Here is a 25,395-nt window from a genome sequence, read left to right as displayed (position 1 = left end):
ACCCAACTTGATCTTTGGGGACAGCAAGCTGGGGAGTGCCTTTGTCCCCTACTGAGTGCGGCGCTGCGAGTTTGGCTCGACCTCGGGCACACGCGCTCTGAGCTCTCCGGTGCGGACTCGCGGCCCCTCGGGAAAGCTCAGTCGGAAAGTTGTCGGTGCCCCGTGCGCCCTATTGCATAACCTCAGCACGGTGGCCAGGCGGGGAAGTTGGTGGCCCGGCTGCCAGCCCAGCTTGGTCTCGGCGGCAGGGTGGATTTCATGGCCCGCAGGGCCGGAGCCGGCGTGGGCGAGCCCGCGTGTGCCCCCTCCGGTGGGGATCTCGCGCACCCGCTGCCTTCAGCTCACGCGCTGTTCCGATGCTCGGTGCGCCCTTGGCCGCTGCCGCCCTCTCACCGCTGCTTGCCCCTAGGAGCCGCCGCGTGAGTCTGGGAAGAGAGAATGACCGAGGGGCCGTGGCCGGCTGTCCCCAACGGGACGGACGCTACCTTCCTGGCTGGCCCGGGCTGGCCCTGGGGGAACAGCACGGCAGCCTCCACGGCTGCGGTGGCGGCAGCCTCCTTCGCCTGCTCGCTGACCAAGACGGGCTTCCAGTTCTACTACCTGCCGGCTGTCTACATCTTGGTGTTCATTATCGGCTTCCTGGGCAACAGCGTGGCCATCTGGATGTTCGTCTTCCACATGAAGCCGTGGAGCGGCATCTCCGTGTACATGTTCAACTTGGCCCTGGCTGACTTCTTGTACGTTCTGACGCTGCCCGCGCTCATCTTCTACTACTTCAACAAGACAGACTGGATCTTTGGGGACGCCATGTGTAAGCTGCAGAGGTTCATCTTCCATGTGAACCTCTACGGCAGCATCTTGTTCCTAACCTGCATCAGCGCGCACCGGTACAGCGGCGTGGTGTACCCCCTCAAGTCTCTGGGCAGGCTCAAGAAGAAGAACGCGGTCTACATCAGCGTGCTGGTGTGGCTCATCGTGGTGGTGGGGATCTCGCCCATCCTCTTCTACTCGGGTACCCAGGTCCGGAAAAACAAAACCATCACCTGCTACGACACCACCTCAGATGAGTACCTGCGAAGTTATTTTATCTACAGCATGTGCACGACCGTGGCCATGTTCTGTGTCCCCTTGGTGCTAATTCTGGGCTGTTACGGATTGATTGTGAGAGCTCTGATCTACAACGACCTGGACAACTCGCCGCTGAGGAGGAAATCCATTTACTTGGTGATTATTGTACTGACTGTTTTCGCTGTCTCTTACATCCCTTTCCATGTGATGAAAACAATGAATTTGCGGGCCCGGCTGGATTTTCAGACACCAGAAATGTGTGCTTTCAATGACAGGGTTTATGCCACTTACCAGGTGACACGAGGTCTAGCAAGTCTCAACAGTTGTGTGGACCCCATTCTCTATTTCTTGGCAGGAGATACTTTCAGAAGGAGACTGTCCCGGGCCACCAGGAAGGCTTCCAGAAGAAGTGAGGCCAACTTGCAATCCAAGAGTGAAGACATGACCCTCAATATTTTATCTGAGTTCAAACAGAATGGAGATACAAGCTTGTGAAGATACAAGAATCACCGAAAACCCACTTTTGTAACATGGTAGGATGCTTAATACAGCCAAATGCTTTCTTCCCCTTTAAGTGTCTAGTAAGTTGAGAGAAAAATCAGTCCAAGAGACTAGGAAGTTAAAAAACCAAGAAAAACAAGAGAAACACCCACCCCCACACTTAGCATGTTGGGGGTTCACTTTCAAGGCCTCCGTTTCTAACTAAAAGTATGTAAAATAAAATTATACTATCCTAGTTAAACATTTACTTTCTCATCTGCCCTTAGAATTTACAAGCTGTTCTGCTTAAATGCACTGAGTACTAGCCCTATTTTGATATTAATAATTTCTCTAAGAGAACCGATCACTTGAAACTGAGCTGTCAGTGATCCATGGTGGGAACAAGCTGAAACTCGACATTCTCAAAGTTAACACAGTAGAGCAAAAATGCTAAACTCAATTCATTGAATATCAGATGAAGAGATCTCAGCTAGGTGTCCCTTTGGTCCTCTAAACATAGGTGGTGGCTGGCTGGGTTTCTTTGGAGAATTGAATAGCAAAGTCACTTTTTTTTAAAAACCTAAAAAGTGATTATTTCCCATTTACTTGTAGAAAACTGCTCACTGTTAGGTGTTAAATGTTTGGTGTTAGAAGCCTGCATAAATTACCTTACAGGTAAATTGCTTTGGGAACAATCAAAGTTCATGTACGTTCCGTGTAAACACTGACCTCTTAGACTTCCTGTGATAAAGAACATTTATTTGTACCACTGTTGGGCAATGCCTTAGGAGTTTGGGTTCCAGTACAAATGCTCACTCATAGCTGTAAAAACAATGTAAAAAAATCACAGATAAATTACAGACCAAGGTTGAGGAATGTTGAACAAGACGATGATGATATTATCAGTGGGAGATGGTTGACAGTTATTCACAATGCAAGGTTGTAAACATAGTCTCAAATGAGGGAGTGAGGAAAAGACAACTTTTTTTTCTTTTTTTTTAGAGGACACTATTTTAAAATAAGGACGTTAAGTGGTGTAAAGCTCTTTTTTTGCCTCTTAAAAATAATGGGAAAATGTGATTTGCAAAAAAAGGCAGTAGACTTTGTACAATTTATGTTGATAGAATGAAAAGCTGTAATTATTTAATGGATCTTACATCTTCATATTTAAAGGGAAAAAAAAACTGCAACTATAGGGGAAAGGGAAAAATACAGAGAATTCTATCTATGGGCTACCTAAGGTACCATACCACTGAAAAGTTCTGAAAACTACACATCAGGCTAATAGTTTAAGAGAAGATTACTGGTCGTTTATTTTATTTCCTCTGCCAGGCACAAATGAAAGCTTCAGTAATTTTAATAAGTTTTCAATGAATATTGAATTTAAATGAATAGTGAATATTGCATTTCTAGCCACTGAATCAGGTCAAATTTTGTATGATGGAGAACAGTTAAGGTGAGGGAACACAATTTCTAACTCGTAACAAATCTAGCATCAACAGAAGTTCTGTCAAAATTAGCCTCAATGAAATCCAATCTGATAGCTTGCAACTGTTGGTGAAATAACTTGTTTGAAAGCATTTGGTAAGTAAAGCAATTTGGAGGCTGTCTTCAGGCAAGAAGCTGTGAGATGTAGGGACGGGACAATGGGGGCTTGATTTCAGTTGTTGTAGTGCCCGAGTGGCCTGTGCATTTGTGAGACATTCAGAGACTTGCTTCAGTTTATCCAGTCTCGGGCCACTAACATCAATGAAGAAAAGCAGTGTTAAGCCTTACTAAAAAGTGCTTTTTTTTTTTTCTTAATATATGTTTAGGTTAATGCACAGAATTACAAAAGCCGTATCAAAAAGAAACCAGGTAGATGTCCTACCTCCACTGCCCCAATTCTGAGGAAGGAAATTAGTCAAGGTTCTCTCGGTTAGGATTCTCCAAAGCATTCACTAAAAGAAAAGGTATAAAATAGATCATTATTGTATTATCCCTGCTAAGCATCATGATCAGTGCCACAAGATTAATGTCACTACACTGACCAAGATGGAAATTTCAAACCCCATATCAGTCTTGAACTCACAAGCTAAAGGTATGCATTTGTATAGTATTTCCTCACCATTCACTTTAGTTTTCTTTCTTTCAGGTCTTGGGATGCCAGCATGGTTGAATACATGTTCCACACATTGTTTCAGCTCCCAGAGAGCTTTCTTTTGGAGTGTGGATCCAGTGAGGTGGCCAGTGCCTGGAAAAGCCCTTTTACTTCTTGGCATGTTTTTTTCCAGTGTTTCTTCTTCATACATCACACAGTGGACAATGATAACTTGTGAATACATGCCAAATAGTAACAAGAACGATCTTGCCCAACCCCTTCTAGGCACAAAGAGGTCTCTGGGAAGAATCTGTCCTAATGGTAAAAACATACAGAGGGTCAAGACTATTGGCTAGAGATCTGATAACGTGATGAGGTAAGCAGGTATTTTAATGGTAAAGGCAGAAATCTATTGGCGTTTGGATGAAAGCACTGCCAAAATTATCAAACTAAATTTCACACTACAAAACTATTTTAATGCCAAGTTGAAGGTAGTTTATGGCTTACCAGTTGGCATCTTTGACTCTTTAAACATCACTGTATACTTGGATTAAAATGATAAAAAGACAGACCAAGAAGAGATACAGCAAAGGGTAGGTTTCAGAATTAAAAACATGACCTCACCACTCAGCCAACTGTGGAACTCTTGACCCATTCAATACCATTCTCCATGGATTAAAAAAGTTGGATGATATCCATCTGTTGGAACCTCAGGGGATGTGGTAAAGCCTGAAAACTACAGCCAGCCAGAGGTGCATGAAATCTGCTACTGTATTTTCCAGGACCCTTTGATTCCAGTCCTTGGCTAAAAATTCTCACAAAGTTCACCAATCATGATGTGGACCTATGACCCATAAGTTTTCTCAATCGACTCCAAACAGTACAGTAAACTGCCTTTGGATACAAGAGATGTCCGTGCTCAGAGCAGCTGGAATTGGACTAGTGAAAATAAAGATATGTAAGTAGTTAGGAATCTACTAAAGCTTTAACTTAGCTGGGCACAGTGTAACTAACATAGTATTTATGGATGGAGCTCACAGTCCTTCAGTTGTACAGATTGAAAAACTTTTTTGCAAGATCAAATATGCTGATGTAAGATTATATTTATTATGTATAATAGGTCACACTCGTGTATTTTACATTATGTGTTGCATAGATAAAATGAATTACTGTATAGTATGCTTTTCAAATATCAGTATCTTGAAATGTTCAAGTCTTAAGATTTTGATCTAAAATATGAATGTTTTATGATCAAAGTGGTTAATTTTCTCTAGAAATGCTTTTGCATGTTTACCTTTTTATTTAGGGTTCTATATATACACATAATTGGGTGTCAAACTCTCATAAGCTCAATAGCAAATACAAAATATCTTTGTCAGACTAAGACTTACTGTCTATATTTTATATGACATAGTCAAGTTTCTATTGTCTTTAAAGAACATTTAGAATTGTGCCCCCAAATATGGTTGAAGCTTTCATTTCTAATGCAAAACCTTGTGCTAAATTCAAAGTAGATCTTACATTTTAGAAGTCTGGAGGAATGGGCATTACACATCTATCAGAATTTAAGGAAAACCTAGGGAAATCGGGAGAGAAAAAGGCAGCTGGTGCAATCAGTTACTGTCCTCAGTTCTGCTTACATTTTTGTGTTGTAATCGTGTACTCTTAATTACTTTGAGATGGAGTTTCTAAGTAACACACTACCGCCAAGTTCAAGACTGCTATTTAATGTTTTAGGTGTTCAGTTGGTAACTTGAATTTCAAGTTTTATAGTGATAACTGTGTATGATTTGGCTGCTGAATTGTTACAATTTTTTATTATGTTGTACATTGTATCATACACATCATTACAAATTAATATGAAGGGGAATATATGTTACATATCAAAATTTGTGACTTTGAATTCTAGTATGTTTTTGTGTTTTTGCAAAAATGTTTATTTTTATATTATCTGTGATTTTAACATAGTTGGACTAGATTTCTTTGTGATTAGTAGTTTCATTGAATGAGCAGTATGGAAACAGTGTTACTTGACATTTTGAGCCTTCTCAGGTTTATCTAAATCAATGGTAGCTTAACAAATTCCAGACTAACTGTACGTAATTGTGTTTTTAATAAAAGGAATGTATATTTCCTATAATTTTGCATGCATGAGTGTACAATATTGTGTTTGTATATGTGTTCTAAGGCATGCAGTAACTTTGTATCTGCTATTTATAATAGGAAAGCTTTGATATGATCACCATCAACAGAATTGAACCTACTATAGACAATTAAAACTGAAAGTCTCAATAAAACTATGAAATGTGATTGGATGGCTTTCATGTTATTATTATAGTGTTAAAACTCCTAAGTTCCACCAAACTTTGACATACATACTGTGTCAGTCAGCATAGTGTATTTCTTAAGCTGTGGCCTAGGGAAATGTTAAAGAATTCTGGTATAGGCTAATTTATAAGATTATTTATGTTGAGGAAAAATACAGAATCAATACCTATCTTCATACTAGTTTTAAATGTTAGCTATAATCTTTTCTCCTTTAATTTTTAATCCATGGAAGTGATAATACTAATAATTCTTTGTGGTTTCTGCTTATCCATTAGCCTATATTGCCTGCATCTTTCAATGTTATTAAAATATATGTCGAGTCTTGTATAGTGATTAAGTGTAGAGTGGAAGGGAAGTATGCTTAAACCGTTACCTTTTTTTTTCCTTGGCAGAGAAGGTAAGTGCACAATGGTCCTGTGTTGAGTTTTCTGGTCGTCTGCTAAGACAGGTGCCCCGTCACAGAATCCTGGGGGTAGTAAAGTGTAAATTACTTGCAGCTTTAAGGTACAGTTTTAACTCCTTAATTAGCTATACTAGAATCTTCCCTTACTAAAATCAGCTAGGTAGAGTTTTGTGGGTGTGTATGTTTATTTAGTGCATACACAGAAATAATACAGAAAGTCATATTTTTCTGATTTAAGAATTTACCACGAAGCTGTGAGAATGTTTTGATTTTCAAAGTCACGTTGGGATTAGAGTCAGACAGAGAACCTTCATTCCCTGTAAGTAAATACTCCTGCTTTTATTTATTTAAGTTTATTTATTTTTGAGATAGAGACAGAGCATGAACGGGGGAGGGGCAGAGAGAGAGGGAGACACAGAATCGGAAGCAGGCTCCAGGCTCTGAGCCATCAGCCCAGAGCCGACGCGGGGCTCAAACTCACGGACCGCAAGATAGTGACCTGAGCCGAAGTCGGACGCTTAACCGACTGAGCCACCCAGGCGCCCCAATACTCCTGCTTTTAAATTCTTTTATTTTAATAAAACAAAAGTTTATGCTCTTTTCAGAATGCTGAGAATTTTTCCCCCAGATATGGTCAGAGTTCCCAGTTCCAAATGTAAAAAAAAATTCAAAGTAGATCTGTTATGGTTTAGAAGTCTGATGGGATGAGGCATGAAAGATACAACAGATGTCACTACACATCCATACTGATGTTACTCCCATGCTTACTTGCTTTAACCCTATAAGGTTATGCTGCTTTGGGGTGGACCCTGGGGACTGACATCTTCAACTAGCATAGTTGCTGGGACAGATCCGTGGATGCAGTCAGGCCCTGGGGCTGAGCAGCTGACAGTATTGCAGCCCCTTAAAAATAGACCTGGATAAAGGCGTAGGACCACAGGAGGCATGTGGGGCCAGTCAGTACTGCACACAAAGGAAACATGCACTGCTTTTCCGGATTACCTGATGAGGAAAAATCACCAGTATCAAGGTGGGAAATCCTCAATCCACTGAAACAGAGGCCGTGGAGATGATCTGATTTAATCCTATCACCTTGGTTTGATGGTGAGAGTACAGGTTTCCATTCAAAAGTGGAGCAACAAGGAACTCAGGATTCTCACTCCTGCTTGCACATTCCTTCCACATTGCAGGACTCTTCAAACTGTAGATTTTGACCCGTTAGTGGGTGATGATGAGCTCTCTTTAACAAAACAAAACAGGCCAGACTCCATTACTCAGTAAGGCTTTGTGATTTTCATTTCAGAAACACATGCTATATTGATACAAGTAACATGTTATTTGTACTTGTGTCTCGGGTCACAGTGGGCATTTGATTTCTTAGAGGTCATTTGATTTCTCTGAGGACCTAGTCAAAAAACATAAACTACACTACTCAGTATAGGTATGGGGTTACAAGAATAGGGTATGAGAGATTTTTTTTTTTTCAAAATGACTTTTAAATAAAGAGGGACTTGGTTGTTAATTTTGTTATATGTGTCCGCTTTTTACAATACTTCTTAAGATCACATTTGGAACTCCCAAAGAAACAGCATTCAGCTTACATTTTACATCTAAGCTTACATCAGCAAGGAGAGCTATTTGTAGCATAGATACTATAATTGAAACAGATGTATGTAAACTTTGAAGCTTAGCTCTTCATACCAGTCTCATTGGTATGAAAAGTTAACAGTAAAACAGTAAATGTCCACTATGTTCAAGAGTAGCAGCTTTGCACTCAAAATGTCTTAGGTTTGAACCAAACTCTACCACTTATTACTTGTGTACCTTGGACAGTTGCTTACCTCTTCCGACTTTGTGTTCAATTATAAATTGGGCATAAAATGGCAGCTCAAAGATGTTGGGAGAATTACATGAAATAAAAAAATGCAAGGCACTTCACAATATACCCTCAGTAAATGTCAGGTATATCATTCTTGAGGCTGCTAAGGACTTTGCCACCCCATATGCTGTTTTGTTGCTGTTGTTGGTTTCTATTACTATTTTTATTTCTGTTATGTTCTTTCATGCCGTGGAGACTTTGTGGGTCTCCTAGAATTTCTTGTTGTGGACTTGAGAGCATATATTTCCTTTTGGACTCTCCATTGAATATCTGAGGTCAGGTAATAAGCAAGTGTTCAACTTTTTTGATGTTTTGCATTGTGATATACACTGTGTGGGACAAAGATGCAAATCAAAATGTGTGCAGCTAAAAATCTATCAACAAGAAGAGTATGCTGACCTTTTTAGCTGGGCTTCACCTCTCAGATTCAGTCTATTTTCAGTTGCCACAGTCCAAAGTCTGATCTTCAGTTTTGCATATACAGAAACTTGATCTCAACAGTTCACCTAGAGTTCACCAACTCTGGAGCACTGACTCACACCAAGAAAACTGACAAGAGAATCATTTACCAACCAGAACACCAGTTTATGAATATATCATGGTTACATCCCAGTCACAATAAGACATATGCCTGTTGTTCAATTTAATTATAGATCAAAAAGTTGCCTACAGAGCTTAAAATAAAAACACAGAGGTGATATTCTTGAATGGCATTTTCAGTGAGACAGATAATCTGAAAGAATTGCCTATCCCTGAAGACACTGGTTATAATAATCAGTATCCATCCTGTATATGAAAAAATTCTGCCTCACTGAAATAGCTTAGCATGTAGATTTCACATTTGCTTATTTTCTTTTAAAATCAGTCACCATCATTATTACTACTTTCCTTGCAAAATTAGTTTAGTAATATCTCCCTGTTGTGGTGTGGTGGTATTTAAGCCTGCAGTGCTTGCTAAGTTGGAGATATTTAAAAGATATGCAGTCAGAAACATACACTATGTCATTACAAATGCCATTCCGAAGTTCAGGACAAAGTTGTAGCAAAAGATAGAGGTTTGGAAATTGTCCATTCACAAATGATAACTACGGGGAGGGGGTAAACCATAGGCCTACTGACATTGGGATGACAGAGGAGAATACTGAACGGAAAGAACTGGAATCCTAGAAGATTCACAACAGCCTCCTGAGGAAATCGGTCTCAGAAAAGAGTTTCAGTGAGGAGGTAAGTCTGTGTCACTTGTTACAGAGAGGACTATCAAGAGTCTGTTAGAGTCATAAAAATAGTAATTATTTCTGATCACTAAAGTGTTTTGGTGAAGAGATTGAGGAAAACAAATTAGTACTTTGAGGAGAAAACAGAGACAGAAAAAGCTATAAAGAGACATTGCTTGATAATGCCAAAGGGAAAATGTCCATGGGGGAAATTGAAGTAGATGGATGACATCAAAAGGACAAAGGGGAGGAGCACCTGGGTGGCTTAGTCAGTTAAGCATCTGACTGTTGGTTTTGGCTCAGGTCATGATCTCATGGTTGTGAGTTTGAGCCCAGGATCGGGCTCTGCATTGACAGAGTAGAACCTACTTGGGATTCTCTCTCTCCCTCTTTCTCTGCCCCTCCGCAGCTTGTGCCCTCTCTCTCAGTAAATAAAACTTTAAAAAAAAAAAAGAAAAAGACAAAGGGGAAGGCATATTCTAGCGAAGGAGTGGATGTGGGTACTGAAGTTGAACACTATCATAGTAGAGGACAGAAGTTAACTGTGAGGCTAGGGCATTGGCTGGGTCACTAGGTGATAGGAATATTATAGGGCAAAAAGATTACAGGGTCAGATATGAAGGTTGGTAGATGGCAGCAATGAGTAAGAGGGCAACTAGCGGGAGCTAGAATACCTATCCCTTCTCTAGTGTGTAAAGGTGGCAAGATAAAAGTGGCCTCTATGGGGAAAATGAGTAAGGGAGATATTTTACTGAGGAGTTGATAGCAGCTTTTAGGAAGAGATGCCTGTGAGTATAGAACCTTCCTTTAGAAGGAATTGTGTCTCTAGAACACAGTCCCAAAAAAGGGAAGAGATATATATGGTCAATAAAGAGTAGAAATGGGAGGAGAGGGGAGTGAACTGGTGGAGAGTAGTTTTGTGACAAGGAAACTTGTACCAAAGGGGTCATATGAGACCATGAGGACAAAAAAGGAAGGTTATGGAAAGACCTAATATTCCATTAGGGTGTAAATAACCAATATTCCATTAGCAACTTTGGCAATAAGCTTCCCCATAGTCAAGACAGATTGTTCTCAAATTGATGGAATTGGGGAAAAGGGAATGGATTAGCCTTAGGCATTGAGAGCTGTGCAGTGTTTTAAAACATGACTGCAAATTCATTGCCGTTTCTCTAACAACTGTGATGTAGGGTCCCTCTCCTTGGTTCTGAGAGGGTTTGTGGTTATTTTGACCAATAGAATATGACTTCTAAGCCTGAGTCATAGAAAGCTACATAGCTTCTGCCTTGTTCGGAACATTCTCTCTTGCAGCTCAGAATTACTATGTAAGAAGCTAACTACCTTGTGGCCACAGGGTGCTGAAAAGAGAGGTGTAGGGGTATAGGTGAGGGGTGTGGGGAGACAGAGCATTCACAAGCCAAAGAGCCTCTAGCCATTCAAATCCTACCAGCCCACATACCAGACAAGTACGTGAAGAAGACTTTGATCCAAATACCCTGCCATTCTGGTCACTCCTAGCTGCTTGAGTCTTCTCAGCTGAGGCCTCAGACATCATAGGACAAAGACAAGGCACCTTGTCTGAGACTTGTGTGAAAAACCTATAAGGAAAATAAAACCATGGTTATTTATGTCTTCTAGGATAGTTTGTTACACAGCAATAGACATGGCCTAAGACAGACTATAATGCCAATGTTGTGTCATTTCCCACAGTCAGTGTTTTTGTTTATCCTCAGGTAGGTGTGGCCAGGATGGGGCTGATTTAGGAATATATGGTGTATTCCCAAGCAGGAATGACATTCAATTAACGCACAGGAACAGACTAATGGATGTTTGGTGAGATGTCCATTCAGATTGGTTAAAGTTTGTGCCTAATCATGAGAAAATATTTTTACTATATCCCTTGCCTCCAAAACAGTGACATGAATATAGAAGGTACTTAGATTGGCACAAAAATGTCTGTGAACAGAGAACAGTGAAGAGGTAAGTTTTATCAATCTGTGAGTGTAAAAGGATTTCACAGAGAAGAGAATTTTGGCTGAACTAGAACGGACTGAGAAAATATATTCATGAAGGCATATGTTACACAGTTGGGTTTAAAGGCAGGATGGAATTTAATATTCAGGAGGAAGAAGGGAAGGTATCAGCCTCGTTTTTGTTTGTTTGTTTTATCTGGAGGTTGGGGTATGAAGAAAACAATGAGCAAAGGCAATGGGTTGCAAAGAGGGTGGCCTTAGGTAGAAGAAAGAGAGAAAATAGACTCACTATGGGCTCAGAGGGTGAAACAAGTTAAGGTTAACTAGGCAAAATAACACCGCAGAGTGAAAGAACAAGCAAAGAGGTTTGAATTTACTGTATTAGGCAATAGAAATCCATGCAAAGTTTTAAATTCGGGTAATGACCTTGCAGAGAATCTGGCAAGGGAGGCAGCAACCTCCTAAGACACTGTTGCTCCCAGGAGGACATTCAAAGACCGGTGGTGGTGGCAGTGGAAGGAGACAGAAGCGTGAAATACTTTGTAGGAAGAAATAACAGCTGTGGTGTGTGAGTGCAATGGAGAAAAGGAAAAGCCAATGATGACCGAGGTTCCATCTGGAGAATCAGGAATAATGGTGTTAATTCTGATGGAAATGGAGTGTTGGAAAGGAAAGCAGAGGTGTACAAAATGTGAATATAGTGTGTAAACCTTGAGGTCTCCTCAGCAAGAAGCATTCCACTTATTTTTCTATGCTTCACCGTAATGTTTTGAGCCTCTCTTGGATAATCTGGCATAGTTTTAATTTCACATTGTTCAGTTCTCCTGCCCTTTTTCTTGAACTTGTGACTTACATCCATAAAGGCATCGAATTGTTGAAAGGAGGGCATCTGGTACACACTGTCATCTCTTAACATTGCAACTCATGAGGTGACCTATGTATGTGCAGTATTCTGTTTAGTCACCTTTGTTGCTATTCACAAAGCCCTTCGTTTCTGGTTCTGTGAGCAGGTATCACGCTCTTCTTGGGATAACAGTGTCTTACCATTGGGATCTGGGAAGGCATGGAGTATCCCATGAACGCCCCCAGTCCACTTCCGTAGATACACTACAAAGCTATTTCTGTTCAGGGGTTTTATGCCTTCAGAAAAGTGTAAAAGGAAAATCTTGAAACATTAAAAAAGTACCAAGGACACGGTAAGCAAAATTATGGGTAAAGAGAATAGATTTTTCTTCTTTTCAATTTTCTAAATAAACTTTGGGGCTTAAAGCAAAAATTAGTGTTTGATTTGGTTCTAAATGTATGTAGACAAAATATTTAAGATGATTACTTTTTAAATGGGGGAAGGTAACAAGAAATAAAGAGAGGTAAGGCCCCCAAACTTACTTGAACTGGGAAAATGACAACAGTAAAGGGGGAAAGTTATCCTAATATAATAGCTACAATTACAACTTAAAGTAGTAATACAAAACAACACATTCAAAAATAATGTCAATGAAACAAAATGGAGTTCTAAAAATATTCAAGTAACCCACAGAAAGGAAAAAAGAAAACAGAGAAATGAAAACCACAACAAAACAAAAGACAAAAAAATACGATAGAATTCAATCCTAACCTATCAATAATAACATAAAATGTAAATGTGTCTACTAAATACACAAGCAAAACACACAGATTGACAGACTGTATTAAAAAACAAAACCTAACTTTATTCTGTCTGTAAGAAACTCACTTCAAATATAAGCAGATTGAAAGTAAAAGAATAAAGACATATAAACATTAATTAAAGAAACACAGGAGTAGCCATATTAAAAGATTAGAAGAAAGAGCAAAGAAAATTGACAGCAGTGGATGTTGTAGAATGATTAAAGGGTAAACTCACCAAGGTATGCACCAAAACAACACTGCAAAATATGTGAAGCAAAAATTGATAGAACTGAAAAGAGACAAATTCAAAAATACGGTTGGAGACTTCAACATCCTTCTTCCAACAATAAAACTACATGACAGAATATCAGCAAGTACATAGAACTCAACAACATGACCAACCAATAGGTTCCAAGTGACATTTATAACAGAACACAGGCTTTTTTCAAGTGCTCACATCCTGGGTCATACAACAAACCTCAAAAAATTTGAAAGAACTGACATTATATGGAATGTGTTCTCTGACCTCAGTGGAGTCAAACTAGAAATCAGAGAAAGATAACAGGAAAATACCTAAGCACTTGGAAATGAATGACACACTTTATTTTTTTAAATTTTTTTAGTGTTTATTTTTGAGAGAAAAAGAGAGAGAGGGAGGGAGAGGGGGAGGGAGGGAGGGAGGGGGAGAGAATGAGAATGAATCAGAGGGCAAACTGGCAAGGAGCAAAGAGAGACAGAGACACAGAATCCGGAGCAGGCTCCAGGCTTGCAGCTGTCAGCACAGAGCTGGACACGGGGCTTGAACTCACAGAACACAAGATCATGACCTGAGCCAAAGTCAGACACTTAGTTGACTGAGCCACCCAGGTGCTCCACTGACACACTTTTGAATAATTTATAATCCGTGCATCAGAGAGGAAGTCTCAAGGGAAATTAAAAAAAAAATAGATTGAAGTGAATTACAATAAAAATGTAACCTATCAAAATTTGTGGAATACAACTAAAAAGCATCTATTAAAAAATTACAGAGGCACCTGGGTGGCTCAGTCAGTTAAGTGTCCAACTTTTGATTTCAGCTCAGGTCACGATCTCACAGCTCCTGAGTTCGAGGCCAGCATCGGGCTCCGTGCTAACAGCTTGGAGCCTGCTTGGGATTCTCTCTCCCCTTCTCTCTGCCCTTCCCCCAACCTATCTCTCAAAATAAATAAACTTTTAAAAAATAAATAAAAGGCAAGCTTGCCTTAAGAAAAATTTACAGCTAACATTCTATTTAATGGTGAAAGGCTGAATGTTTTCTCCCCTAAGACGGGGAACAAGGCAAACTTAGTGCTAAAGCAGTGCTGAGGGGGGAATTTATGACATTAAATTCTTAGCTAGAAAATGGTAAAATCCTTAAATTAATAATCAGAGCTTCCATCTCAAGAATCTAGAAGATCCAAAAAGAATAAAAAACAAGAAAACCCAAAGCATTCAGAAGGAAGGAAATAATAAAGAACAGAAATTAATGAGATATTAAAACACACAATCACTAGAAAAATATCAATGAAACGAGACGGGTATTTGAAAAGATCAATGTAAATGATAAATCTCTAGTAAGACTGACCAAAAAATACCCATTATCAATATAATGAATGAAATTAGTTATGGCTGAAATTGTTGCAGCTATTAAACAAGTAATATGAGAACTACCAGAAACAACTTGACACACTAAAATTTGGTATCTTTGATAAAACTCATCCCAAAATACAAAGTTATCACACTCACCCAATATGAAATGAATCATTTAAATAGCCCTGTAACAATTAATGAAAGTGAAATTGTAACTTAAACAGCCCCCCAAAAGAAATCTCTAGGACTGGTAGTTTTCACTGGAGAATTCAACCAAATATTCAAAGAAAAATTCATATGTATTCTGCAAAATTTCTTCCAGAAAACAGAAGAAGAAATATTTACCTGTTTATTATATGAAACTAGTGTTACCAATGATACCAAAACCAGGCAGTACAAAAATAAAACCAAAAAACAAAAAAAAAATATAGAAGAGTACCCCTTATATATATAGTCACAACCATCCTTAACAAAATAGTAGCAAATAGAATACAAGAATAAAAAGAATTATAAAAATATTTTAAAAATATAAAAAGAATTATCATGACCAAGTGTGACCTGGGATGCAAATCTGATATTTATTAAAAAAAATTTTTAACATTTATTTATTTTTGAGAGAGAGGGAGAGACAGAGTGTGAACGTAGGAGGGGCAGAGAGAAAGGGATACACAGAATCCGAAGCAGGCTCCAGGCTCTGAGCTGTCAGCACAGAGCCCGATGCAGGGCTCGAACTCACGAACTGTGAGACATGACCTGAGCTGAAGTCAGACACTTAACCAACTGAGCCACCCAGTCACCCCACAAATCTGATATTTAAAATGTCATCTATGTCATCATGATACTAAAAGACTGAAGAAAAATCACATGATCACATCACCGTTAAGGAAAAAGTATTTGACAAAATACAATATGTATTACTGATAGGAATTCTCAGAGAAATCGGAACAGAAGGGAATTTACTCAACTTGATAAAGAGCATCTGTTAACACCACCACCACCAACTGCAGCTAACATTAGCAAATGGAGATGGAACGAAACAATGGTAACATGAGGGCTTTTGTGGTGATGGAAATGTTATATATCTTGACCGTGTAATGTCAGTATCCTGGTTGGACTATCCTACTACAGTTTTTCAAGATGTTCCCATTAGGAGAAATGGGTAGAAGGTACTTGGGATTTCTTTGTATTATTTCTTAGCAACTGCATGTGAATCTATATCTCAAAATAAAAAAATTAAAAAAGAGAGAGGGGGGCTGGGTGGCTCAGTCGGTTAAGTGTCCAATTCTTGGTTTCAGCTCAGATCATGATTTCATGGTTCCTGAGTTTGAGCCCCATGTTGGGCTCTGCACTGACAGCATGGGCCTGCTTGGGATTCTGTCATCTCTCCTCTGCTCGCTCTGTTTCTATCTCAAAACAAATAAGAAAATTTTAAAGAGAGAGAGAGAGAGACTGAAGGAGACTAGGCATACCTAGAAATATGTATCCGTCAACAGATGGATGACAAAACAAATTGTGGTAGATCCTTACCATGGAATGCTACTTAGCAACAAAAAGGAACAGTTTACTAATACATACACCACAGATAAATCTCAAAACTGCTACACTGAAGAAAAGAAGCTATAAGAGTACATTCTAGGTTATGTATATAAAATTCTGGAATAGGCATAACTAACCCAGAGTGACAGAGAACAGAGAAGTAATTGTTCAGGGCCAGAACGGTGTAGGGATGAGGAATTGACTACAAAGCTGCACAAGGGGATTCTCGGGGGATGCGTTTGATTGTTTCAGTGTGTGTTGCGATATCAACATTTCAGTACTCAAGCTCTGTACTTAAAAGGAGTACATTTTATTGTATGCATATAATTACTCAATCAAGTTCTATTTAAATAAAAAGAGAAATAAAATTGAGATATTAGAGTTGATACTCAATTTTTGTTTTTAAATTGGAAGCTGTAGCAAAAGACAAATACTCTCAGGAATGTCTTTTACACACCGTGGCAAGATTCAGAGTAAGAGTTTTTAACAGAGACTCTCAAGGCTAGGTAGATTTGGAAGTGATGATAAGGTCGTGAGAAAGAGAAGGAGTGAGTCCCCAGGAGAAGATAGAAGGCAAGATCTTGGCAAATACACAGATTTCAATGGCTGGTCTTCTAATAGCTTGGCACTGTTAACCTCAGAGTGGAGTGTACACTGAGAAGCCAGGGGTTAAAACAGTCACCTATGGGTGAGGGAGGTGTGGAGAGGGCAAGGAAAGCAGAAGGCCCAGTGAGATTGACGTTTGCAAATGCATGTAAATTATCCATGGGCTGGCTAGGTTTTAACTCGTGGTACCTGTGGAGACAGACAGCCAGGGTGGGACTAGAATGGCAAAGTCAAGCTTGCAACCAGAGCCATATATCAAGAGGAGGCCAGAGAGAGAGAGCTTGCCAGCAGTGTGCTAAAACTAAGGCTAAAATGAAGACATCATGCTAGATTAAAAACTGGCTCATGAGACACAAAGTGACTAGATCAAGAGAGAGTTAGGGGAGGTCAGGAAGAGGAGGGAGTTGTAACAAAATCCATCCTGCCATATCCTGTCACAAAGCTCAGTGGTGACACTTGTGCGGAAGTGGAAGCTTGTTCCTTATCAGAGTCTGGCATCAACTTCTCCCTAGTTTGCCAGTAAGCTTTGCATCAAGCAGATAGTCTGTCCACTTTACTAGGTTGACTTGTGAACCCATACCTGTCAGTTCATCACTGGGTCTCCATATCCTGGAATGTCATTTCAAGACAGGGCTCATCAAATGCCTGAAAGATGCAAAGAAAGGCTAGACTTTGCATGCCCTTCTCTTTCCCAACTTTCCCTAATTTCCCTTGGCCAAGCTGAGAAGAATAGGAGTGATTTACCATGTAGAAGCTCAGATATAGAGGAATCTAGTTGCCAGATGGGCCGTGCAAGATGGAAATTCATCTTATGAATGAGGTGAAGATGAGGAAAATCACACCATAAGGTCAAGGCTGTGATATGAATGCTTAAGTCAGGGGACAATATTTTACATGTTTAAGAGTGAGACTCAATTGGATTCAAATTCTAGTAAAGACAATTATTAAACATGAGAAATTGGGCAAGATACTTCATGTTTCTGAGCCTCGGTTTTCTCATCCAAAAAATAGGGTTGGTAATACCAATCTCAATGTATTACTACGGGGCATAAATGAGGTCATTTGTGTAAAACTCTTTGTACAATTGCCTGGCACTTAGTGGTCAATGAATGGAGAATGCTGCAGTGTGGGGCTGGGAACCTGGGAAGGGAGTTGGGCAGAGGCTGTATGAGGAGGTTAACAGAATCAGCTGCAAGGGGAGGGAAACCTGAGAGGCTTGGTGTCCAACCAAAAGGACTCAGCTGAGGAGGCCAGGACAGACTACCCAGGGAAACGAAGGGAAGGAGGAAATAGAATGTCTAAGAAACCCAGAAGGAAGTACTGATCAGCAGGAGCAAATGAGGAAAAAGAATGAGCATGGAGGGAGACAAGAGCGGTAGGCTTAGCAATAAGGAGATGATTAGAGTGGAGGGGAAGGCAGCCAGAGGGCAGAGGGTCAAGAAGGAAATAGAAAGGAACAGTGTGTTCTCAGGAACAAATCAAGAGAACCAGTTGCTGTGAAAGATCAAGTAGCAAAATGTAGTGATTCTGAAGTGTAATGTTGTTGAGTGTGTTTCTTTGTTTATATTGTTGTTGTTCAAGTCTCAACTCTGAAAGAACAAGCAGACCCTGGTTGCCAGGATGTATTACTCCTGCTGCTTCCAAATCCAATTCTGGCAAGCGCAGTCATTCCCCATGGTATTCCTGTTAGCATTCATACAGTACTCATTAGGACTTGAAATCTTTTCAGCCTTGTCAAATTCCATTATATGGCACAACAAATCTTAACTTGTGGATTCTAGTGTTTCTTTTCATATCAATTCAGTTTTAAAATCAACTGCCGAGACAAAGAAAAACAAATACCAAATGACTTCACTTATATGTGAGATCTAAAAAACAAAACAAATGAACACACAAGACAGAAACAGACTCAAACACAGAGAACAAACTGGTGGTTGCAGAGGGGAGGAAGGCAGGCAAAATAGGTGAAAGGGATTGAAGGTAAAATTTTCACTTAGAAAATAAGTCATGGAAATGTAAAGTACAGCACAGGAAATACAGTCAGTAATATTTGAATATCTATGGTGACAGATGGTAACTAGACTTATCCTGCAATCATTGCATAATGTATATAAATGTTGAATAATTTCATTGTATATCTCCAACTAATATTGTGTGTCAACTATACTTCAATAAAAAGTGAAACAAAATAAAGTATACCACAATTTAAAAGCCCCCCCAAAATAAAACCAACTGCCAAAAGTAATAATCTTTTGGTGCTCTTATACTGAAGTTTTTCTTCATAATAAGAAAATTATCACCTAACTAGGTGTTTAGCAATTAAAGAAGTAAACCCTTCTTGTACATTTAAAAAAAAAAAAATGAAATGACAATACCGGGTTTTTCAATTCATTTGCATGTAAATTTATAAATTATTTCAACTAGTCCATTGTTTTCTATATAGTTACTTCACATCAAAAACATCCAAGCATTTCTTTTGATCTACCTGCCTACAAAGCAATAAATATTTAATACTGTATCTAGAATATCTATATATATCTAGAACAAATATCTAGACCTCCAAAATTGCTCTCTTTTATACAAACAATTATTTGGGGTAAAAGTGGAGTTGATCATAATTATATGCAAGCAATTATTCTATGAAACAGCCAATTACACCACTTGAGCAATGTGAATTTCCCACAATGCATTTAGCTCCATATTGCTACAACTATGTCTTCCAATATTACTTACAATTTAATCTGCTTTGTCATGAGAAATACTCTCAATTAATTATGCTTTCAACTTTTTTTTTCTTAAAAGATTCTTAAAATACTACATTACCACCCAATAGCAGCTGACTATTCAGTACAAAATATAATATGAAACTAAAACAAGCTCATAGTTTACAAATCTATAGCAAATAAGAAAAGCTTACATTATAGTTTTGTTGGCAAATTGTACTTGATGCCATTTAGAAAAATCTATAAAATTCTCTGAACATTAACGTATCTCAGGGATCTCTTTGACCTTTTGGGGAAACACTTTTTTTAAATTAATAATTATACTTGAACCTATTTGCCTAAGGTCTGTACATTTTTAACAATGATATCTGTAATTTCCCCTCATTTTTCAGCATTACTCTTCCTTGAAAAATGTTGCAAAAAGATGAGGAAATTAAACTATAAAGAAAATTATTTACACACTTGAAACTAATATATGTCAACTATACTGCAGTTGAACATGTTTTTTTTTTAAATTTTTTTTAAAGATTCATATATGTATTTGAGTGCATGCTAATTGAGGCATGAGGAAATCACAACTTGAGTGGGCACCATTATGAATGGCCAGAAAGATATTTAGGAGGCATGATCAACAGGATTCATTGAATGTGGAGGAATGGGGAAGAGGGAACAGTCTAGATCTCACATAACGTCCAAATTTCTAGCCTGAGCGATGGATGGGGTGAATGGAGGAGCCATGCCAGTTCTGGGAAAAGGGATGGGGGAAATCCTCTTTTGATTAATTGGGTCTCAAAATAGAATTCTAATACATAAAATTTTGTGTTTTCCAGCCCACTTATTTTCTTTTATTTAAAAGTATTTTGTTGGAGTGCCTGGGTGGCTCAGTTGGTTGAATGTCTGACTTCAGCTCAGTTCATGATTTCATGGTTCATGGGTTCAGGCCGCACATCGGACTCTGTGCTGACAGCTCTGAGCCTGGAGCCTACTTCGGATTCTGTGTCCCTCTCTCTCTGCCCCTCCCTGGCTTGCATTCTGTCTTTCTCTCTCTAAAATAAACATTTAAAAATTTTTGAAAAAAAAAGTATTTTGTTATAAATAGGGCAAGATTTAAATATTCTGAAGAAATACTGGTTAGAGGGCAATTGAAATGGTCATAGGATTGCTAAATATATTGCTAGAGTCATCTGGTTCAGAATCGGGCCAAGTATCCAATTTTATCAAGCAAAGAAATCATCCTTTATGCATTCAACAGATAGATTTGTGAGTGCCTCCACCATATTAGGCACCATTATAAGAGTTGGGACATAACAGGGACGAAACAGACGCAATCCCCACTCTCATTGTATTTATAAATGACTATAAAAATACACATGATGAGTAAAAGACAATGAAGATAAATTCATCTCAGCTCATTACAAGTGCTATGAAGAAAACAAAACATGGTAAGAAATATAGTAAGAAGAGAGTGACTAGAGTAGGGAAGAAGAATAAGACATGATGCCTCTGAAGGGTTGGCATTTGACCTGAGCCTTGCATGATGAGAAGCCAGCTGTGAAGAAATAGGGAAAGACCTTTCAGACAATGGACTTCAGACTTCCTAGGTAGGGGCAACAATCTGGTTGGAAGGACTTTGAGGGGACTTTTTTGGAAGTGATATTTGCATAGAAAACACGCTCTATTTGCCTACAGTGCATATTAATTTGAGAAGGAAGGAGCTGATATTAAAAAAAAAAAAAAACGGGGCGCCTGGGTGGCGCAGTCGGTTAAGCGTCCGACTTCAGCCAGGTCATGATCTCGCGGTCCGTGAGTTCGAGCCCCGCGTCAGGCTCTGGGCTGATGGCTCGGAGCCTGGAGCCTGTTTCCGATTCTGTGTCTCCCTCTCTCTCTGCCCCTCCCCCGTTCATGCTCTGTCTCTCTCTGTCCCAAAAATAAATAAAAAACGTTGATAAAAAAAAAAAAAACACACACAGGTGACTGACTGTACCCTCTTTATACCCATCAAACTACACTTTGCACTACCAGCAGTCCAAGCAGAGAGAATAGCACAAATCAAGGCACAAAGGCAGAAACTAGTTTGGCTCTCCCAGGGACTGTAACATGTGAAGAAACAGAGGGATGGGTAATAAGAGAACGTGCTCAGGAAGAAGGGGAAGGAGGGCATATTACACCTGGGCCTGGTAGACAACAGAAAGGATGAGAAGGTCTAAGCAGGGATGTGATGGGGGTGTGTTTCTGCTTTATATATTAAATCCTCAACTCGTCATCTGGTACAATTACTATTAGTAGTAGTCACTGATAGAAAAAAATTCATTTAGAAAGAAAGAAAGCAATAGTTTTGTTTTTATACTTTCAATCCTTTTATGTAAAATACTCATTGTCTCAAAATGGTCTCAAAATGGTCTCAAAATGGCATTTGCTGATGCTGAATGATGTACTTTGACTCATGTCCTGGAGAGATATTCTGTTGGTCATCTATGTAATAATAATACTGTTTAAATGTGTTGAACTTTTTTTTTTTTTAAGATTTGTTGAACTCCTGATTAAAGATAACTGGTATAGTTAAGGCCGAGTTGGAAAAACAGTTGGAAAACAAACTATATGATGGGTGAAGCTGTGTATTTTCCTGAAGACATTGGTAATTCTCTTCCATGAATAGTACCAAATATCTGATGATATTAAGGCATTTTCTTTGGGGCAAGGTAGGAATATTATATTTTAAAATTGTTTCTTGACTTTTTTACAAATATGGGGAAATCTCTCATCCGCCCTATTATTTCTGATCCTATGTACAAATAGGGATGAACTGCCTAGGAATGTCATGATGATTTTCTAAGATAAAATTGGAAAAATATCCAATATAAAAATATTTTTAAGTTTCATAATCTGTAACAAGTGACAACATGATCATTAAATGCAAGAGCTTTTTTTTTCTTTCATTCTTTCTTGAAAAATCCAAGCCCAGGGACTTTTAAGGGTGGAAAATGTTTTAAAAGTGTGGTTAATACTGAGTACTTAAGTTAACTGAGTGATTAGACCACTGATTAATTAATTCATTCTATAATTACATACCTACTGCTATTTTGGATGATATCAAAGAAAAAAGAACAGTTATTAAATGTATCATCTATATAATCAAATTATTTACAGCCTAGTTGATGAAGCAAAGCAGAAACATAAAATGTTTACAAGCAGGAGGACTGATATGAGGCAGAAGAGATATCACAAGGCAGTACAGATTTGGAATGCCAGATAGCACTACAGATCATTCAGGGTGGTGGGAGCCTTAGAAAGCAGAGTTCCCTTGTTTGGACTCCCTCCTGTCTGGACATTTTCTCAAAGTGCACAGACAGATTTCTTCAACAGTATATAGCCCACTGAGGTCAAATAAGGGTTAAAGTTTACATTTGAACAGCAGAAAATATACAGGTCTTAAGCTGGTTAGTTACACCATGGCCGTTCTATAACCTTAAAAGGCAATGTTTTTACACACTAATCAAAAAAGATCTTTCATTTTTTCCATGCTCTATTATTTTCCTTAGTGAACAGACACTTTAAATTGCATACTGTAAAGCTTCTGAAAGAAGCCTTTCAGAAATCCATCATAGTCTTCTCTCCTTCCGATGACTAGATCCTCCCTCAATGTTCTTTCCTGCCGACTCAGAAGGCACCCATAGACAAGCACTAAGAAGATTTATTTAGAAGAAATTTCAAAGCAATTTCTGACCAATAAGCTCCAATAGAGGTATGAATTGTCTAAATTGATGTTTTTTTTTAAATATGAAATTGAGAAAATATAATAGTGATGTTTTGGAAGTTGCAGAATTTTAATTTTTTTTAAATGTTTATTTTTGAGAGAAAGAGACAGAGCATGAGTCAGGGAGGTGCAGAGAGAGGGAGGGAGGGAGGGAGACACAGACTTCAAAGCAGGCTGTAGGCTCTGAGCTGTCAACACAGAGCCCAACGTGGGGCTCGAACTCACCAATGTGAGATCATGACCTGAACCGAAGTTGGACACTCAACTGACTGAGCCTCCCAGGCACCCTTAAGTTGCAGAATTTTAAAGCTACACACTTTATTGTAAAATTGTAATTTTAGCTCTTTTTTCTCCGCCTCCTCTCCCACAAAAACTTAGTCCTAAAGCTAGGTAGAGAAGAGCAAGGTAGGCATCTGTGCCAGTGGCCCAGATCAAGATACCAGAGCCCAGCAGGCTGAGAGGGCATTTGGTCTGTAGGAAGTTGGCTTGGAGTGAGGTGTAAAACCTAAGGAGGATGAGGAGGGTGTACATAGGAGTGCCCCCACATGGCCCTATCAGGATCAATATAGAGATCTGAATAAATAATGGTAGGGACCAACTACAACCCATTGAATAATGTAGGAAACTGTAGTCCATCAGGTAGAAATAAATGAACACATTTAAAGTTTGGTGAGAAATGGGTTAGTGACTGAGTTTCAAAGTACCAGCTTACGAAACACTTACCAATTGCTACAAGGAGAATGAACTTTATCTGGAGAAGTTTTGCAGACTCCATCTTAATATGGGCATCAAAGTGAGCTTCTGTAGTAATGGAACCAATCAAAATTGTGTGCCATCTGATAGAATTCAACAAGAACACAGCATTACCTCTGTCATATTCCTGCCGAAGACGCACAACCTGGATCTCATCATGAAGAAACATCAGACAAACCCAAACAGAACATTCTACAAAAGAGTTGGTCTTTACATTTCAAGTGTCAAGATCATTATAGCAAAGAAAGACTGCAAAGATTGTTCCAGAGGAAAGAGACCAAAAAGATCGACAACTAAATATATCCTATGATTCTAAGCTGGAGCCTTTTATTACAGAGTCGTTATTGGGACAATTGATGAAGTTTAAATGGGATGTGAGGATTAAAAGTTAATTATATATTTGTGGTAACTCCTTGAATTTTAGTTGTGTAGGAAAAACGTCCTTGTTTGTAAGAAATACACATCACAATGTTCTAGGGTGATGGGACATCAGGTTGGCAGTTTGTCCTGAATGATTCAGGAAAGAAAAATTTATTATATTGTTCAACTGTGGCTTGAGATTGTTTAAGAATTAAATTTGCTTTTACAATCAATAGCAATCCTTTAATATTAATTATATACATTGTTGCTATAAATATATTGTTTAATTAGGTAATCCTTGTGGCATTATAAAGCATTTTACCTGACAAATGATGATAATACAAACGGTCACTGGGGTTTTGTTAGTATTCATATGGGCATGTAGCATATTCCTTCTCCATTTAAAAAAGAAGGGAATGTCTTCTGATAAAGTCTATTCTTAAATAGAAAGTGGGATGATTTTGTTATTATAAGTTTATGGTCAATATTATGGTCCAAAGCATTGATTCTTCCCTGAGACAACAGCAGAACAATGGACACAGTCTCATGGTTCAAAAGAAGTCATTTTTACTCATTAAAGAAATTGGAGCCAAATAAGACATATCTTCTGCAATCTTGGATGATTTACCTGAGTAATCCAATTTTACAAATTAATTTTATAATTTCTTCTATAACTTTAAACTTATTCTTCATTTTGTCTTTACAAATGCATAGGAATTTAACTAATTTGAGCCTGTGATAAAGGCATCTATCCAAAGAGTTTTAAATATAAATTTTAACTCCAAATCAGAATAATAACTAACATTATCAAGTGGTCATATGTGAGAGGATACTTCCCTATATATATATATATATATATATATATATATATATATATGTATATATATATATACATATATATATATATGCATATATGTGGATAACTACATATTTATAATATGATGCCCATAACACTATGTGTTAGGCATTATTGTTAGACATAA

General features: G+C 38.6%; 1 protein-coding gene and 1 long non-coding RNA gene across 2 annotated transcripts; one reads left to right on the top strand and one right to left on the bottom strand.

Annotated features, from left to right (window-relative positions):
- The first annotated feature begins 205 nt into the window (after nucleotides 1-205).
- Nucleotides 206-3,759, top strand: P2RY1 (purinergic receptor P2Y1). The gene is made up of 2 exons (XM_007086286.3): nucleotides 206-1,601; nucleotides 3,683-3,759. The coding sequence occupies exon 1, from the start codon at nucleotides 439-441 to the stop codon at nucleotides 1,561-1,563; it is 1,125 nt and encodes a 374-aa protein (XP_007086348.1). The 5' UTR covers nucleotides 206-438; the 3' UTR covers nucleotides 1,564-1,601; nucleotides 3,683-3,759.
- LOC122230638 lies at nucleotides 1,448-24,102 on the bottom strand. Its single transcript, XR_006207650.1, has 9 exons — nucleotides 24,023-24,102; nucleotides 10,912-11,050; nucleotides 8,638-8,787; nucleotides 7,362-7,599; nucleotides 6,330-6,422; nucleotides 3,656-3,943; nucleotides 3,419-3,488; nucleotides 2,278-2,370; nucleotides 1,448-1,528 (listed from the first exon to the last, which is right to left on the bottom strand). It is a non-coding gene; the product is annotated as an uncharacterized LOC122230638 (long non-coding RNA).
- Nucleotides 24,103-25,395: the final 1,293 nt, after the last annotated feature.

This window comes from Panthera tigris, chromosome C2, assembly GCF_018350195.1.
Source record: "Panthera tigris isolate Pti1 chromosome C2, P.tigris_Pti1_mat1.1, whole genome shotgun sequence".
In the NCBI taxonomy this organism is placed as follows: Eukaryota; Metazoa; Chordata; class Mammalia; order Carnivora; family Felidae; genus Panthera; species Panthera tigris.
Note: the sequence above shows the minus strand (reverse complement) of the source record. Positions and strands in the feature narration are given on the sequence as shown.